The sequence below is a fragment of the Xiphophorus maculatus genome, chromosome 15 (assembly GCF_002775205.1).
Source record: "Xiphophorus maculatus strain JP 163 A chromosome 15, X_maculatus-5.0-male, whole genome shotgun sequence".
In the NCBI taxonomy this organism is placed as follows: domain Eukaryota; kingdom Metazoa; phylum Chordata; class Actinopteri; order Cyprinodontiformes; family Poeciliidae; genus Xiphophorus; species Xiphophorus maculatus.
The window spans coordinates 16,205,653-16,220,250 of record NC_036457.1 but is presented as its reverse complement, the minus strand read 5'-3'; the positions used below and the strand labels follow the sequence as shown (position 1 = coordinate 16,220,250).

Below are 14,598 nucleotides of genomic sequence, written 5' to 3'. Positions count from 1 at the left end.
GGCAGATCAGACCAAATGGTACCTTCTTTTAATTTATTCAATTTACTTTTATTTGAAAAAGCAAATCTGCTATTTGTAATTATCGGAACATGACTGTGGACGTAGACAGAAAAGGGAACCAAAGGTCACAGCATGAACGTCAACAGGAAGTGGGTAAGTTTCCTTCCAATCAGTTGTAATAATGATCGTGTCCACGTGAGGGCAGTAGTGAGACATTGGCAGCAGATGGCTGTTTAATTCTCTCCTGACCTTCCAACAGCCTGAGCAGTTCATTAGTTAGACTTAATAATACAACTAGACACACCCTTTGACCTGAGATGGCTCCAAACACACGTTTCTATGTTCAGACTAAAATGTCTGGGCTCTTATGATGCTGTTTTATTAAGATATCTAAAAGAAAGAAGTCATTGTGAAGTGGACAAAGACACGGTTTTCACAAAAATTATGTGTAAAAACTCATGCTCTATGAAGATCCCAGTGTTGTTTTGTTTTCTCCAGAGAACATTAGTTCAAAACAATAAAAATCAGGGAACACGGCAGACAGGTGAAGAGGTTTAAAGGGTTGATGAAACAAGATCCCAAGCTTTGACTACGTCACAGTGCGCTGTTAAATCCTTCATATGAAGATTGAAAGCAGAATGTCAAAATGGTAAGCCATCATCTGACTCTTGTCAAAATGGCAGGCTCGTGCTGTCTGAATATTTCCCGACGAAACCGTATTCTGTCAGCACAGATTGCGAGCTGACTTAACAGGAAGTCTGATGATGAGAAATGATGACTGGGGAGAACGGACATTCATCACAGCGGATGAGAAAACGTGAGCGTGTTAGGACGCCAAGACTTTATTGGATTAGACTCAATAATACAAAGATGAACGTGTTTGTTTCTCATTTAAAGTTTCTCATTCGTTCTTATGACTTACGACTTCCTCCGTGAAACCAGAAAGCCTCGATGCATCAGCAAACGGACACATCTGCTGGAGAAAGAATCAATCCAATAAACTGCAAAATAGACACAAACAAAACTTGTCTCACACCAGGGTGGGGGGTAAACCTAATCGCCTAACTAGCTTTTCATCTCGCACTGTTTCTTTCCCCTGTCAGTCGACAGTAATTACCACATCCGGCTTATTGTCCTCCTGATGACTGTAATTAATCAAATTCTGCTCCCTAATCTCTGGATCTCGTCATCCTTACAGTAGGCCCAGGCTGACCACGCCGGATGGCGGCCTTGTGTAAGCTGTTTTTGGGGGAGTGTGTGACTGTGTGCTTGTCGGAAACTTTGCATGCAACAGCAGATTCTCCAGCCTCACTCTGCCACGTTTCATTTTTCCGTCAGAAGAATGCTGTTCTTCAGGACGGAGGTCAGGACCCCTCGGCGCCTCCTTGAACTGGCGGCTGTGTGTTTGCACCTGGAGCTCTTGACGGGAGAGTTTGTTTTGTCATTCCCACCAACATTTTCCACCTACTAAGAAAATAAAGACTCTTGCACACTCCTATCCTCCCTTTGAGCTTCAGGTGGATTACCAGGTCTTTAATCTGTCCTTTGAGTGACATCACCCTGTGCTCATACTCCTTACAGGATATTAGGGGGAAGCAGGACGTGGGAACCACTGCTGGACTCTGGAAGGTGAATCAGCTCTCCACGGAAGTTCAGACCAAAATAATCTCGCATCCTCAGTCAGGGACATGCAGGCAATCATAGCAGAAGAGGACGCCAGCATGGAGGAGCTGGACGACCACAACCTGCAGATGGAGGAGACGGCCCAGGGCCTGCTGAGGACACCTTCGCTGAAGGAGAGCTATCACAGCGACACTGATTTCATGACAGGTAAAGACTGAGAGGGTTTGAGGGAATTCAGATCCGTCAGATAAATCAAACCCGTTTGGTTCCTTCCCCTGCGCCTCCGTGGAAGGACGGGAGATCTGTCGCTTCGGTTTGTTTCCAGGATCGTCAAAGAGAGCAAGAGACGGTGTATTCGTCCTGCAAAAGTTGCACGCGCATGTGGCCGGAAGCTTTCATTTTGGTTTATTGCACTTGTGATTCTTCAGAGGGAAAAAAGGAGGAGGAATCAAGTAGGACACGTGGGTTTTAAAAGGTGAAAAGTGAAATGCTCAAATCTCCCGAAATTCAAGTACTCAGCAGAGCGGATTGAACACTTCCACTTTGAATATGGTTTATCATATTATTTGTTCCCTGCATATTGATTTATTTCAGCAGGAACCCTAAAACACCTGATATTTTCATACTCTGCATATTAATTCGTTGATGATAAGTCTCGTCTCATGTGCCACACCCAGCTAAAGAAATTATGTCAGATGAGATGACTTTGAAACATGTCCAGGATTTGCATATCAGTGAAATGATAAATGAAGGATGCTTACGCAAAAATGCCTACGTCTGTTTTTGGTTGTTTTTTTTGCAAAGCTGATGTGGGAAGACAGATGTTCTGTCATTTAAATGACACCATCTGCAAACAGGGATTAAAACACTCACTATGTCTCCGTTTTAAAGGAAATCCACATGTACAAATGGTTACATGCATCTCTTCCTAAATGCATCCGTGATTGCGTTTGCAGGAAATGCACCCGAGACGCCCGACTATATGCTATTTGTTGCTGAGTTATAGGGCCGAGTTTGAGCTCGGGGGTTCACTAATTCTCTTTTACAGCAGCAGGATTATTGTGCTATTCTAATCCCAATCCCATATGGAGAGTATGGACGTGGCACGAGGATGAAGTCACGGCCAGGACAGGAACAGACACAGGAGATCACGGGCCAGCAGAGGATCACAGCCCTCAGTGAGAGGCAGATTACTGCTGGCTGAATGCTTTAGTAATTATATGTGAAGTCCTCATATGCAGCAGGTTATTACTAGGAGGAAAAAGTTCTGTCCAAAGAGTGGCACCAAGAGGGTGGATAGAAAGGCTTCTAACATTTAGGATAATATGATCTAACATCTGACCCTTCATATTTCTCATTATTCGTGCAGTAATTACATTTCTTCAGTTAGCAATGAACCATGACTGTTTATGCACACACGACTTTATTCAAGTGTTATTGTGCTATTGCTGTTGTTATTTTTGAATATTTTTTTTATGTGCAAATTATTTATTGGATTAAAAAAAAATCCACTTGTAGCACTTTGTCAGAGTTTAGATGTTTGCTTTAAACTTGAAATCTTAGCGGATTTTTAGCTAACACTTTTAGCTAGCTTTTTAGCTAACTTTGTTTTGTTTTTTTTTTTAAGATAATTTACATTTATCTCTTTATTACTCTTGTAAGCATATGCTCTTAAAATAATCCAAACTTTTATCCAGTTACTGTAACTATGCATCCAATAATTTATTTTAGTGTTAGTATTCAGCTTTCTGTTTAAACATCAAATAGCTACTTTAGCTAAACAACCTTCAGGGCGTCGCTGACCGAGTTTCCAGATGTAGTTTTTGTCAAACTAAACTTTCTATTTAATAATGTCAAACTTTTTTATAGCACCTTGATAAATACAAACATTTTTCCAAAACTACTAAGAAAATATTCTTACTACGAGCCTGCGTTACATTAATATTGACATGCTTACATTTTTCACTTGGAAAAGTAACTGAAAGGTCCACGTTTTACAAAGCTGATATTCTAAAACTTTGTGTTAGGTGAGGGACATAATAATAATAATAATAATAATAATAATAATAATAATAATAATAATAATAATAATAATAATAATTTACACTGGAGACATAAATTGTTATGATTTTGTATCACATATTGGCTGTTCAGTAGTCACAGATTCAGCTGTTTGCAGCCTGCACCTGTTCTGTAGAGAATATTTTTAAATGAAAGAAAATGCGTGGTGCAAAGCTTCCTGGATGCTACCAGCTGGCGTTTGCAAAGCAGCCAATCCAGGAACGCCAATAATTTTTTCTTGGTGCTGATTGGCCGTATCCATAAATACCGAAATATGGGAGACTGAAGATTTTACATTGAGCAGCAGCCGTGCTAACACCGCGTCCACTGTGTGTATAAATGCAAATTAAGGTATATTTGGTATGTGAGCTATTAAAACATTTATGAATTTTAACTATTTGTCAGCTGCTAAGCCTAATGGATACTGGGGGTCCATTGTAGTAGTTAGTGTGACCACAGGACAATTAGCCCACCTGAGTTCTCTTCACACTACTGGAATACAGTTAATTTGGGTTTGATCATCACGTTGTCCTCTTCATCACAATCTAGATGCACTTAGTTTGAAAATAATTTATAAGAAAAATATCTTGTAAATCACCACCCCAAGCACCGGGTGGTCTTTGTTACAAAGTTTGAGAACTTTGGTGACATAGTGGATTTGCTACTGTTTAGCAACTGTGGATAAAACCTAGCCCTGATTCAGATCATTGTGAAAAATCACAATGAAAAAGGAATTATGCTTCCTTTTTTTACCCAAATCAATGAGAACATGCTCTAGTCTACATGTTTATGTTGATCCCCTTCATGACCATGCAATGTTTCAAAACCTTTGTGACGTGAAATCTCAAGTTGTTTACATCTCTGCAATGTACCTTCAGGTCTAGCTCTGATGTTTCTACTTTGTCCCTCCCTCATATAGTGACATGGGATTATCTGTGTGGGCGGGGTCAAAGAGATTAACTTTGGGATTGGGATTAACATTGTACTCTCCACTCCCATGCACACACGCCCACACACACACCATCAGACTCATGCAAATCTGTGTACTCATGGGCAGGGACAATTCAGGTCGAATTGGATGACTTCTTAGTTTTTAAGCATTACCAACCCCCACCTTTATAAACACACATCCTTAGCTGGAGGCTTAACGCCTCACCAAATCACCATCGAGTCCTAGACTGAGCCAGGCACCGGGACGGCGGTACCCTCCTTTAGCTGTAGCGACAGTCGGATGCTAGAACCTGAAAACCGTACAAGCCGCAATCTGTGAATGCCACATGACTGGAGTGGGAGAGATGAGACCGTAGTGGGTAAACGATAAGATGGAGGCGCAACAGGGCGGCAGAGGAGTGCAGAGGACTGAGAGGGTTTGTTCGAGAGAGGAGAAGAAGAGGAGGAGGACATCTGGGCTGGTTGAGGACAGAGCCAGCAGTCAGCAGAGATACCCCAGCTTCTCATCGGCATCCAGCAGCTCATATGGTACCCGCCTCTGACTTGAGCAACAATTTGTAGCAGAAAAATGACGGCGGTGGGAAAGAAATTTTGCTTGATGTTATTGTTGCTTCCGTGCTGCTGAGTGTTGACAGTGTTGAGGAGCTGTACAGTTCAAACGTCTGACTAAAATCATTGTCCAGATTTTAGTCAGCTATTTTGAATTAAGGGATTTTACGTCTTAAACCTTTTTCATTATGGATCTTTTTTTGGCAAAGTAATTTGGTAAAGTCTTCAGGATAAATTCTGCAAGTTTGAATTTTATTTTGGTCAAACAGACGTTTTGCATGCTGTCAAATGTTCTTTCTAATGCGGTCGCTATCTTGTCTTGCTATGTGAGACATAACAAACGATGGAGAATGCGTGAATCTCATTCAGCCAGTTTAAAGATTGCTCACTCTCTGGGCGTCCAATCTTGCATTCATCTTCCTGATTTCACCTTGGTCCCTCTCAGACGACCGCAGCTCGGCAGCCAGCGGCCTGGACGTGGCCGACCGGCTCACCTACCTGGAGCAGAGGATGCAGATGCAGGAGGATGAGATCCAGCTGCTGAAGTTGGCGCTGGCTGACGTCCTCAAGAGGCTCAACATTTCTGAAGAGCACCAGGCAGCTGCCGCCGCAGGAAGGAGAATGCCGGGCGCCAAAGGTGAGCAGAGACGTGTGTTTGGTCTTTGAGATGAAGGCTTTAAAGGTTGCCGTCTATTGACAAACTGTTGTGGGACTGAACCGCACTGAGCTCTAGTTTTCAAAGCATGTATTTGGAAGCTCATAATCCCATTTTAAAAGGATTCCTACATTTTCCCATGATTAAAGAATGGGTTTCTTCCCTGATTTTTTTTTTAACGTTCCTGAAATATTAAGTGTCCACTATTGAAAACCTGTGACTTCAACTTCTGTCTCTTTAAGACCCTCTCTCCATAAAAGCCTCAAATTGCCCTCCTCATCCAATACAGTGGAACAGTTCAGGACCAATGTTTAAACCTACATACCATGCATACAATAAGACACGACATCTCTTTACCTCCTGTGCAGTGCCGAAAGTTTATACATGTTGATGCAAAAATGTGTACTTTTGTCTGTATTTGTAACTAGATCATGGTAGAAATAGTGTTAAAGTTTGAGCAAAGTTTCTCTAAAACCATGTTTCTCTGTGCTGCAATAAACACTTATAATCAATAGTAATGATTGCAACTTATTGGGGAAAGTTGAAAACTGAAAGTAATCCACATTTAAATCAATTGACTATAAATGTTTGCCAGACTTATCCAGGCATCATTTTGAAACATGACACACTAGAGGTGTCTTGTCACAGTTTTTTGTCATTTCTTGTTCTTTTTTATGCACAAAACACACATGGACATTTTGTAACTTTTTTTTTTTTTTAAATACCGCAATCAGTTACGGATTTCTTTTCATCACTCATTTTCAAGAAGTGTACTGCATCCTTTTTCTTATGTTGTACATTTGCCCTCGAGGTCAATTCTAAATCTGTTTTCACATGTTACTCTTACCTGCAAACTATTTACCTGTAATGTGAAATCGAAAAATGAATAATTATCCCTCACTGATAACCTGTGATGTCCGTGTCTCCGCAGCCAGGCCCGTCTCCCTGGCTTTGCCCCCCAGAACCTCCATGGCGACTTCCAGCTCCACTTCCCTCAAAAAGAGCTCCACAGTGCCCTCCAGCGCCACGGCGAGGAATTACAGCCCCGCGCCGCCACCTCTGAGGTAAAGCTGCTCATTTCCTCCCCTTCAGAGCAGCACGATGCAGATGATGAACACAATTAGAGCAGAGAGAGGAAGCTGCAACATACATCACTGATTCGAAAGCGCCCCAATCAGAGTGAGGCTTCGTTCTTCATTATGGAAGGTGCAATCAGCAGACACCCTTCATTATCTCAGAGACACCGCACACGGAGGCTCGGTGATTATCCCCTACGCTGGCCTTTAATTCCAAGCAGCAACCTCTTCCTCTCAATTACCTTTCAAGCGATACTGACATTAGATAGTGTTAGTCAGAAAAGCCTGATGGCCTCTCTCCGCGGTACCTTAATCTGCTGTCGCCGTATCTGTGCTGTTCTGGAATAATTACACAGAGAGAGGTAAATCTCCACTCAATTAAGGCTTTCAGTGTCTAATTATGATGGAAAAAAAAAAAAGAGAGAAAAAACTTATTAGCAACCACAAATTGATTTCATCCCCTCTTCTTGGGATTTCACGTCACTTCTTCTTTTCTGTTGGACTTTTCTTTCTGTTCTCTCCAGCGGTGTGAAGAGCCCGCCAGGCGGTGCGAAGGACAGTCCGTGTAAGATCACTAAGCCGCGACCCGCGTCTGCAGCCTCGGTCTGCAAGAAAGTTCCTGAAGAGTAAGAGAGTATCAGTCATTGTGAGGTCATGTAACTTGAGTTGCAGCCACATATGTCTTACGGCAAGGGCAGGGCTTTGCAAAAGTGCTACTTAAAACTTTCCCGTACTTTGTCAGGTTGCACCCACAAACTTCAGTGCATTTTGTTAGGATTTTTAGATCAAGTCAAAGTAGCGTTCGATTGTGAAAAGGGAGGAAAAGGATACATTGTTAGCACAAAATATTTTCTACAAATAAGAATCTGAAGAGTGTGGAGTGCAGGGGAGACAGTAAATCTAAGTAAGTGAGGGGGAAGAGAGAACTGATCAATCTTTTGTCCTGGAGGCTCTGAACACAGCAACCTCTGGACTTGTGCTATCAGTTCACTCCAGACATTTCACATTGTTTCCTAAAAGTACATCTTTGGAAACTTTGCATCGTTTTCTGTCCACCATTTTCTTCCCTCTTCTTAAATGTGTTGTTGTCTCTTCCTGTAACAGATGCGTCTGTGAGACAATCTTTAATCAGGTTTATTTCTTTTCTGGTATTCTCAGTTCTTTTCACCAATTTTCTCGTTTATTCCTCATTTTTCTGTCAACACACCAGAAGCAACAAATCCAGTGAGCCCGCCGTGAGCGTAGGTAAGGAAACACACCTGTGTGCTTTTAATTGTCTGATCAGGGAAAAAAAACAATAAAATGACAGCGCCGCTGGACAAATAGAGGAAAAATTGACTCAAAAGACATGTCACAGAATTAACGACGTTTCTGTGGCGTTTTTGGTGCAGGAACAAGACGGGTGACGCATTGCAAAGGTAGGCTTTGTCTCTTGGAGCAAAAAGACTTTGGTTTAGAAGAAAACGCCATAGTTAACAGAACTGTGTGTGAGCTCTTCTTTTTGTTTTTCATTTTTTTGGTCACATCATACCATAACTGTGTGCACCATCACCCCATTTCTTGCGTCCATTTCTGTTTCTCTTCTTCCCCATTTTCTCTCTTTCGCCGCCTGCAATGTCCCTTTTTTCCCCCCTGTCCGTTCTCTGCGTCTCCTCGCCACATTTCACCACTTCACTTAGTGACTATGCAGATCTACCTGAGTCCTCTCGCAAGAAAGACTGGGTCTTCTGAGGAGGCCAAGTCGGCGTCTGCGGTGCCCGCCTACAGGGGGCCCGTGGCCGGCCCCGGGCCCCCGCCGACCAAGAGGGGCGGCCAACCGCAGAAGAAGAAGTCAACCCCGTCCTTCACCTTGAGCCTCCAGAAAACCGTAACGGGCCAGAGCTCAGCGCAGGAAACGTCCAGCTACATCAGCCCGGTCAAGTCGCCCAGCCAATACTTTCAGATTTGCTACTGACGCAGACAGACACTCCTAACTCGTCTTGAAAGAGGTTCACGCTGATTAGAGATTTCAGTTTTCAAACTCTGTCGGCATTTTTATGGCAATCTCCTTGCAACTGAGTTAATAAAACTCCTAAAGAGGCTCACCAAACCACTTACCTGTAACTAACCCATCTGACTACATCAAGTATCGTGATTTATGTTTATTTCTTTTGAACATTTTCTGCCTTTTTAGTTTCCTTGCATACCACATCCTAGCGATAGCTTTACTGGTGCTTAGATCTGTGCATCGTTTTCCTGAACTTCTGCCTCCTCTATGAGAGCACTCTCAGTGACGTACATGAGGAGGCAACTTATTGTCAAGACGACTGGATTATCTGTGTGCGCCGATGTGTTTTTTTTTGTTGCGTGTTTGATGTTAGTTTCCACCTCAAAATGTCTGTTCTTATTCAGAAAAGACAATAAAAAGTGTTGATCTCTGTGTGAGGTGTCTCCGCGGTGTCTTTTTATTACCGCGGACAAGTGTTAAGAGATAATGCTTCTGCATGTTGATGTTCCCGCTAAAGCCTTTAGGGTTTTTTTGCCCCGATTTTCCCTTTATCTTACAACGTCCTGCGGTGTGTGGTGTGTTACGTGTTGATGTGTTGAATATGCCCAATCTAAAATCGGGCATAAGCAACATTGTCTCTCCCCTATTTTCTCAGCCTGTGGGGTTTTCTCTGACTGGGAGCGAGGATGCATCCTGTTGAACTTAATAACGGAGGGGAATCCCAAACAGTTGACATGACAACTGAGAGTCCGGTGGACATCAGAGGTGATATGTGGAAATGTTTATTACTATATGTAAAGGTCAGTTTATAGATGTTTATTATATGTGGTTATGTTTATTCAGTTAAAAATGTTAACTATGAAAAAACATAACTCACCTTAAAATCATAGTGCAGCAAATAGAGCGGCTGCTCCCGCCGTCTTTTATCAAACGCCTTTTCTTTTTGTTTTGTCTTTTATCGCTTAAAATGAGCCACAAACTATCTCTGCTGCTTCTACATCGTCATCCGTGTTTGATTATTCTAAATTCACGTATGGTATGTTGGGGGGTTTTACTGGATTTTCCTCTGGAATCGGGATGTTCGTGACTGGAATCGGTTCTTGCGTGGTGTGTTGCTCCTGCTGTGTGGCCGGACACACGAGCCGATCGAACCTGTTGGACTTTTATCGGCTCTGTGGTCACAGAGGTTTGGTAAATCGGCTGACAATCCTTAAATCGTGCCATGTGATTGGTCTCTAGTGGCGAAGCAGTTTGAAGCTTCATTGCCTCATTAACGAGCCGGTCACCATATGATGGGCTTGGAATGTGGGCATCACCTACTGGGATAAATCCATTCTCCTGTCTCTTCTCTGGGCTTTTTCCCCTTTGCAAAGAAACTTTCCAAAGACATCTGACCTGTTTCTTATTGGGGCCTGCCCATAGCAATGCATAGGGATGTAATCCCTATGCATTGCATGGCAGGCACCTATTGTTCTACACCTCAAAATAACTGCCGCTTCCTACTACCGTTAATGCGGCTCGTACCGCTGCATGCCCCCTCACAATATATATATCAAAACGTGAGGCTCAATCCCGTGAGGGGAGCTATTACTTTTGTTGGCATTTCGAGTAACTGTGGCGACATAATTAACAAAAAACGAGCCAAATTTAACTCAAAACAAAAGTCTAACTGACACAAAACAGTGTCAGTTAGACTCAAAATAGACATAGAATTTAGTCTGCCTCTCTGAACTGCTCTTTAGAACCACAATGACTGAAGGTTAGAACTACAACATGGCGGACACTGAGTGCCTACAAAAGAGGTCTGAGCTGAATGTCAGAACTACAACATGGTGGAACTGTCAGTTACTACAGAGGAGGACTGAGCTGGCCTTTAGAACTACTTGTGTTTTGGGCTTTTTATAACTGATTTTACCCAACTATTGTTACACATGATATTAGTTTAGCTCTTTGAAATGAAGCATACTGAAAATTTCAAAATAAAAGCCTTGAATATTTTTACATCAGATAATTGCTCTTTTGAGCATTATATAACTGATTTAACCCAGCAATTGTTACACATGGGATTAGTTTGGCACTTTGAAATGAAGCTTAACAAAAATTTCAAAATAAAAGCCTTGAGAAATCTTACATTAGGTAATTGCTCTTTTGAGCAATAAATAACTGAGTTAACCCAATGACTATTAGACATGGGATTAGTTTGGACCTTTGAGATTAAGCTTAACAAAAATTTCAAAATAAAAGCCTCAACATGCCCCTGAGGTTAGTGCACCGCCGCAGGCGGTGCAATAATATTATTCTGCATTATCTTTTTCTCTCAGGTCAGTTCATTAGCATTAGCATTTTAGCTTATATAAGCTATTAGCTATTTATTTGACTTATTAGCCATGTTTAGTATACTGAATGGAGTAAGTCCATTATAGAAAACATCCTAGTGATGTCCCACATGCTACTGACAGCAATCACGCTAGCATTAGCATTTCTGCTAATTTTAGCTGATACACTTACTTTATCATACTGAATGGTGCAAGTCCATGTTAGTAAACATTCTTGTCAATCTCCACATGCTATTGATTACTTTGCAGCTTTCTTTAGCATTGATGCTAATGTCTAGCATCAGAACGCTGGGTCCAAACCGACGGGCACACTTTGGCAGGCCCCGGTTAAATTTCTTCAGGAATTTTCTAGTTCATGTTGCTGCTTGTGGGCTCAATGTTGGCGCAAGACGTAACCGAGAGAATCCGGTTAAAGGATTTTCAAAATAAAAGATCCTCCAGACTCGAATAATGCATAAATCGGAAATATTTAATTATTTCTTGCGGGGCCTGGTACCAATTGGTCCACGGACCAGTACCGGTCCGCGGCCCGGACCGGCTCTCTACGACTCCACTGTCGTAGAGAGCATGATGAAATGTGTCAAAGTGACTCGACTAAATAAACAGAAAACAAAAGCCTAGTCGATGCATATCTGGTGACTTTTAAAGCAGGACTGCTCGGCACAATAGCCGGCTGAACAAGCCGGTAAGGCCTTTGGAAATTATGCACACTAACGTATGATCAGCCGAATGAAAACAAAGGACGAATAAACGAGAAAAAGTTTCCCACCAAATAAAGCTGGAATTAAAATCTTTTCGTAAAATGGAAAATCACACTTTTTCCCAGAGTAAACCTGTCCCACGTTGGCTTTAGTAAGAAGTTTATAATTCATCCTTGAAGTACATCAAGTTAGAAAGAAAGACAATGAGAAAAAACTTAAAGACAGAATCCTGATCCGTAGCAGAGATAAAAATAAAAATTGAATAAATATGATTGATTGATTCAACAGACTCGTGGTCCGCACAGGCATACAAAAACAAAGACACATCATTCACAACAACAACAAATAAAAAACATATACCAGACATCCACACCAGTGTTTCCACAAAGGCGAATGCCAGCTTAATGCACTGGCAGGATATGACAACATTACATCTAAGAATATTTTTCTATTTAAAAATAAGTAAATAAATGCTGAAACCAATTGATTATTTTAAATACACTGAAATTGATATTTTTTATAGTATGATTATCTAGCCAAGGAGGACTAGCAAGCCCCCTCTACCACCTATTGATGGCGCCACCGCTTTCATGCAGTTCCTCCGTCGGCGGAGAGAGGGCGCTTCCGTGCAACACAAACCCACCCTGCCATGAATATTTCAGACGCTGAGCTCCTTTTGCCCCTCCTCCTCCACCACCACCACCACTTCACCACACCCTCACCCTCCCGTCTCCATCCATCCAGCCTCCCTCCCAGCGGTCGGAGGCAGGGAAAGATGGCACCTCAGAAGCCGCTGTCAGCCACTCCGCCCGGCTTCTTGTCTCTGGGAAAGCGGCGCGCCTCCCTCTGAGAAATGGCTCCCACCGACCGAGCAGCCCTCCTGACACACGCCCGCACCATGAGCCGTCATTTCTAGGAGAAAACCCGTGGAGATCCGTGCAGAGCCGTTTCTCCACACACACACACACACACACACACACACACACACACACACACACACACCCTGACATCCTCCAACATCTGTGCACACACTGCGCTCCTCTTCTCCGCTTCTGCTCAAAGCAACCAGACGTGCGCGGCCGTTGTTGGATCCGGATCGTTTTTCATCTTTATTACTACTATTATTAATTTTTAGAGGCTAAAATAACGACTCAGAGAACTTGAAACAGAGGAACATAATTCAGTCGGACAGCGGCGGAAGATGAGGTAAGGAGCTACAATTCAGCTGCACAGACATCAAATATTGTTTGGATTGTTTTGCAACATAAATCAGATGAAGTCTACGCGGAAACATATTTGCGGTTCATTCCGAGGCCTGTCTTCCTCGCCACAGGTGCATCACCGGAATTTATTGATCAGCACATCGACCTTTTAGCCAACAGAAAATAGTAACAAGCTGGAGATTTTTCTTTTTCTTTTTTAAATGCTACTGTTATTATTAACATGAGATCAGCTGTTATTGCGTGTCACATGGAGGCTGTCTGCACACAGAAACCCATTAATATCGTGGAAATCAGACAGCACGTGCAGATTGCTCTCGGGTTGCTTACATGCACGCCCATTTTTCATTTCATAGCTTTGCAAAAGCGGTCGCCAGCGCTTCTAATCAACTTTAAAAAAAAGAAAAAAGAAAAGAAACATCATATGCGCCTTGCATGGACTCTTTACACACCTCCCGGGCTGGCAGCCAATCACCTCGGCGTATACTCCTCCGTGCACGGAGACACCTCTGTCTCTGGGATGCAAGCGCTGGGTTTACTGGTTGCCAGTGAGAACCTATCAGCTGGAATGTAACTGGGAGCCAAATTCTCCACCCAATCAGCTGCAGTGCTGCTGCACGGACGTTGGGTGGGGCTGAAGAGCTTAGCTGCGAAGGAGTCACCACCACGAGGGGTAGAATAATTAGGAAGGAACTGTTTAATCGGTGTTTAGTTGTGCAGAGGCGTATTTTTGAAGCCTAAACTCGGAAGGCTAAAGGTCATGGATGAAGTATCATATGCCTCGCGAGAAATATCCACACCTCTTGAATCTTCTCACATTTTCGAAAACTCATAAGTGGGAAGTGAAAGGAAAATAATTCATCCATCCGTCGTCTGTATCAGGGGTGTCAAACTGTGAATATTCTCAAAAGGGGCCGGTTGTGGCAGAATGTATTGATAAAACCCATCAACAAATTGCTCATCTTTCTCCGTGCAGCAGGCCGCTGTGATTTATGGCAGTCCTGCACTGCAGGCAGATGTTCTGTAGGTGGCAACACCGACTGCGCCTCCCAACAAACCACAGGCAGCTTCATGTGGGTCATCTGAACTCCTGTTCAGTTTGAGCCGAACACAGAGAGCTGCTAGTTTGAGGTGCCAGGCTTTATTTCGTCGTAGCTGGCGTCTGTATGTCGGCGTTTTACAGTGTTTTGCTATTTAATACGACTCTGACTTTATACCTTGAGTTGTTGAGTATTTTCCATAAACTCCAAGTAAATTAAATGAATTCTGTTGTAATAGTTTAAATAGTTAGTATTCTCCTGCAGTTATACAGGCCTTTTTCTCTTCTGACCACATGTGACACTTTTTGAGCAGTAAACAAACTCTTTGTCTTTATCTTTGTCTTTCATAAATTTGTATATATTGACAAAGTGTCGCACAAAGGTTTTCAGGTGTGTTTC

General features: G+C 42.6%; 2 protein-coding genes across 7 annotated transcripts in view; both read left to right on the top strand.

Annotated features, from left to right (window-relative positions):
- The first annotated feature begins 494 nt into the window (after nt 1-494).
- LOC102227022 (echinoderm microtubule-associated protein-like 1) lies at nt 495-9,339 on the top strand. 6 transcript variants are annotated; one of them, XM_023347341.1, is made up of 7 exons: nt 501-1,830; nt 5,630-5,821; nt 6,771-6,903; nt 7,440-7,541; nt 8,126-8,160; nt 8,307-8,333; nt 8,595-9,339. In XM_023347341.1, the coding sequence occupies exons 1-7, from the start codon at nt 1,689-1,691 to the stop codon at nt 8,867-8,869; spliced, it is 906 nt and encodes a 301-aa protein (XP_023203109.1). In that variant the 5' UTR covers nt 501-1,688; the 3' UTR covers nt 8,870-9,339. The 6 variants fall into 6 exon arrangements, with proteins under 6 accessions (XP_023203105.1, XP_023203109.1, XP_023203106.1 ...); XM_023347339.1 differs by lacking the exon at nt 501-1,830 and adding an exon at nt 4,645-5,163; XM_023347337.1 differs by having other exon boundaries at nt 495-1,830; nt 8,307-9,339.
- A 3,312-nt stretch (nt 9,340-12,651) lies between these two features.
- The window catches only part of LOC102223049 (ena/VASP-like protein), a 40,155-nt gene continuing 38,208 nt past the window's right edge, over nt 12,652-14,598 (top strand). The window contains exon 1 of the mRNA XM_023347731.1: nt 12,652-13,145. Coding sequence (XP_023203499.1) covers nt 13,141-13,145 — 5 coding nt within the window. The 5' untranslated portion in view covers nt 12,652-13,140. The remainder of the gene's footprint in view (nt 13,146-14,598) is intronic.

Bases quoted from the DNA above. Each gene is read 5' to 3' on its own strand.
- LOC102227022 (XM_023347335.1), top strand. From the start codon at position 5,007: ATGGAGGCGCAACAGGGCGGCAGAGGAGTGCAGAGGACTGAGAGGGTT. The intron at 7,542-8,125 runs GTAAGAGAGTAT...TCAACACACCAG, and splicing joins TGCAAGAAAGTTCCTGAAGA to AAGCAACAAATCCAGTGAGC. The intron at 8,161-8,306 runs GTAAGGAAACAC...TTTTTGGTGCAG, and splicing joins TGAGCCCGCCGTGAGCGTAG to GAACAAGACGGGTGACGCAT.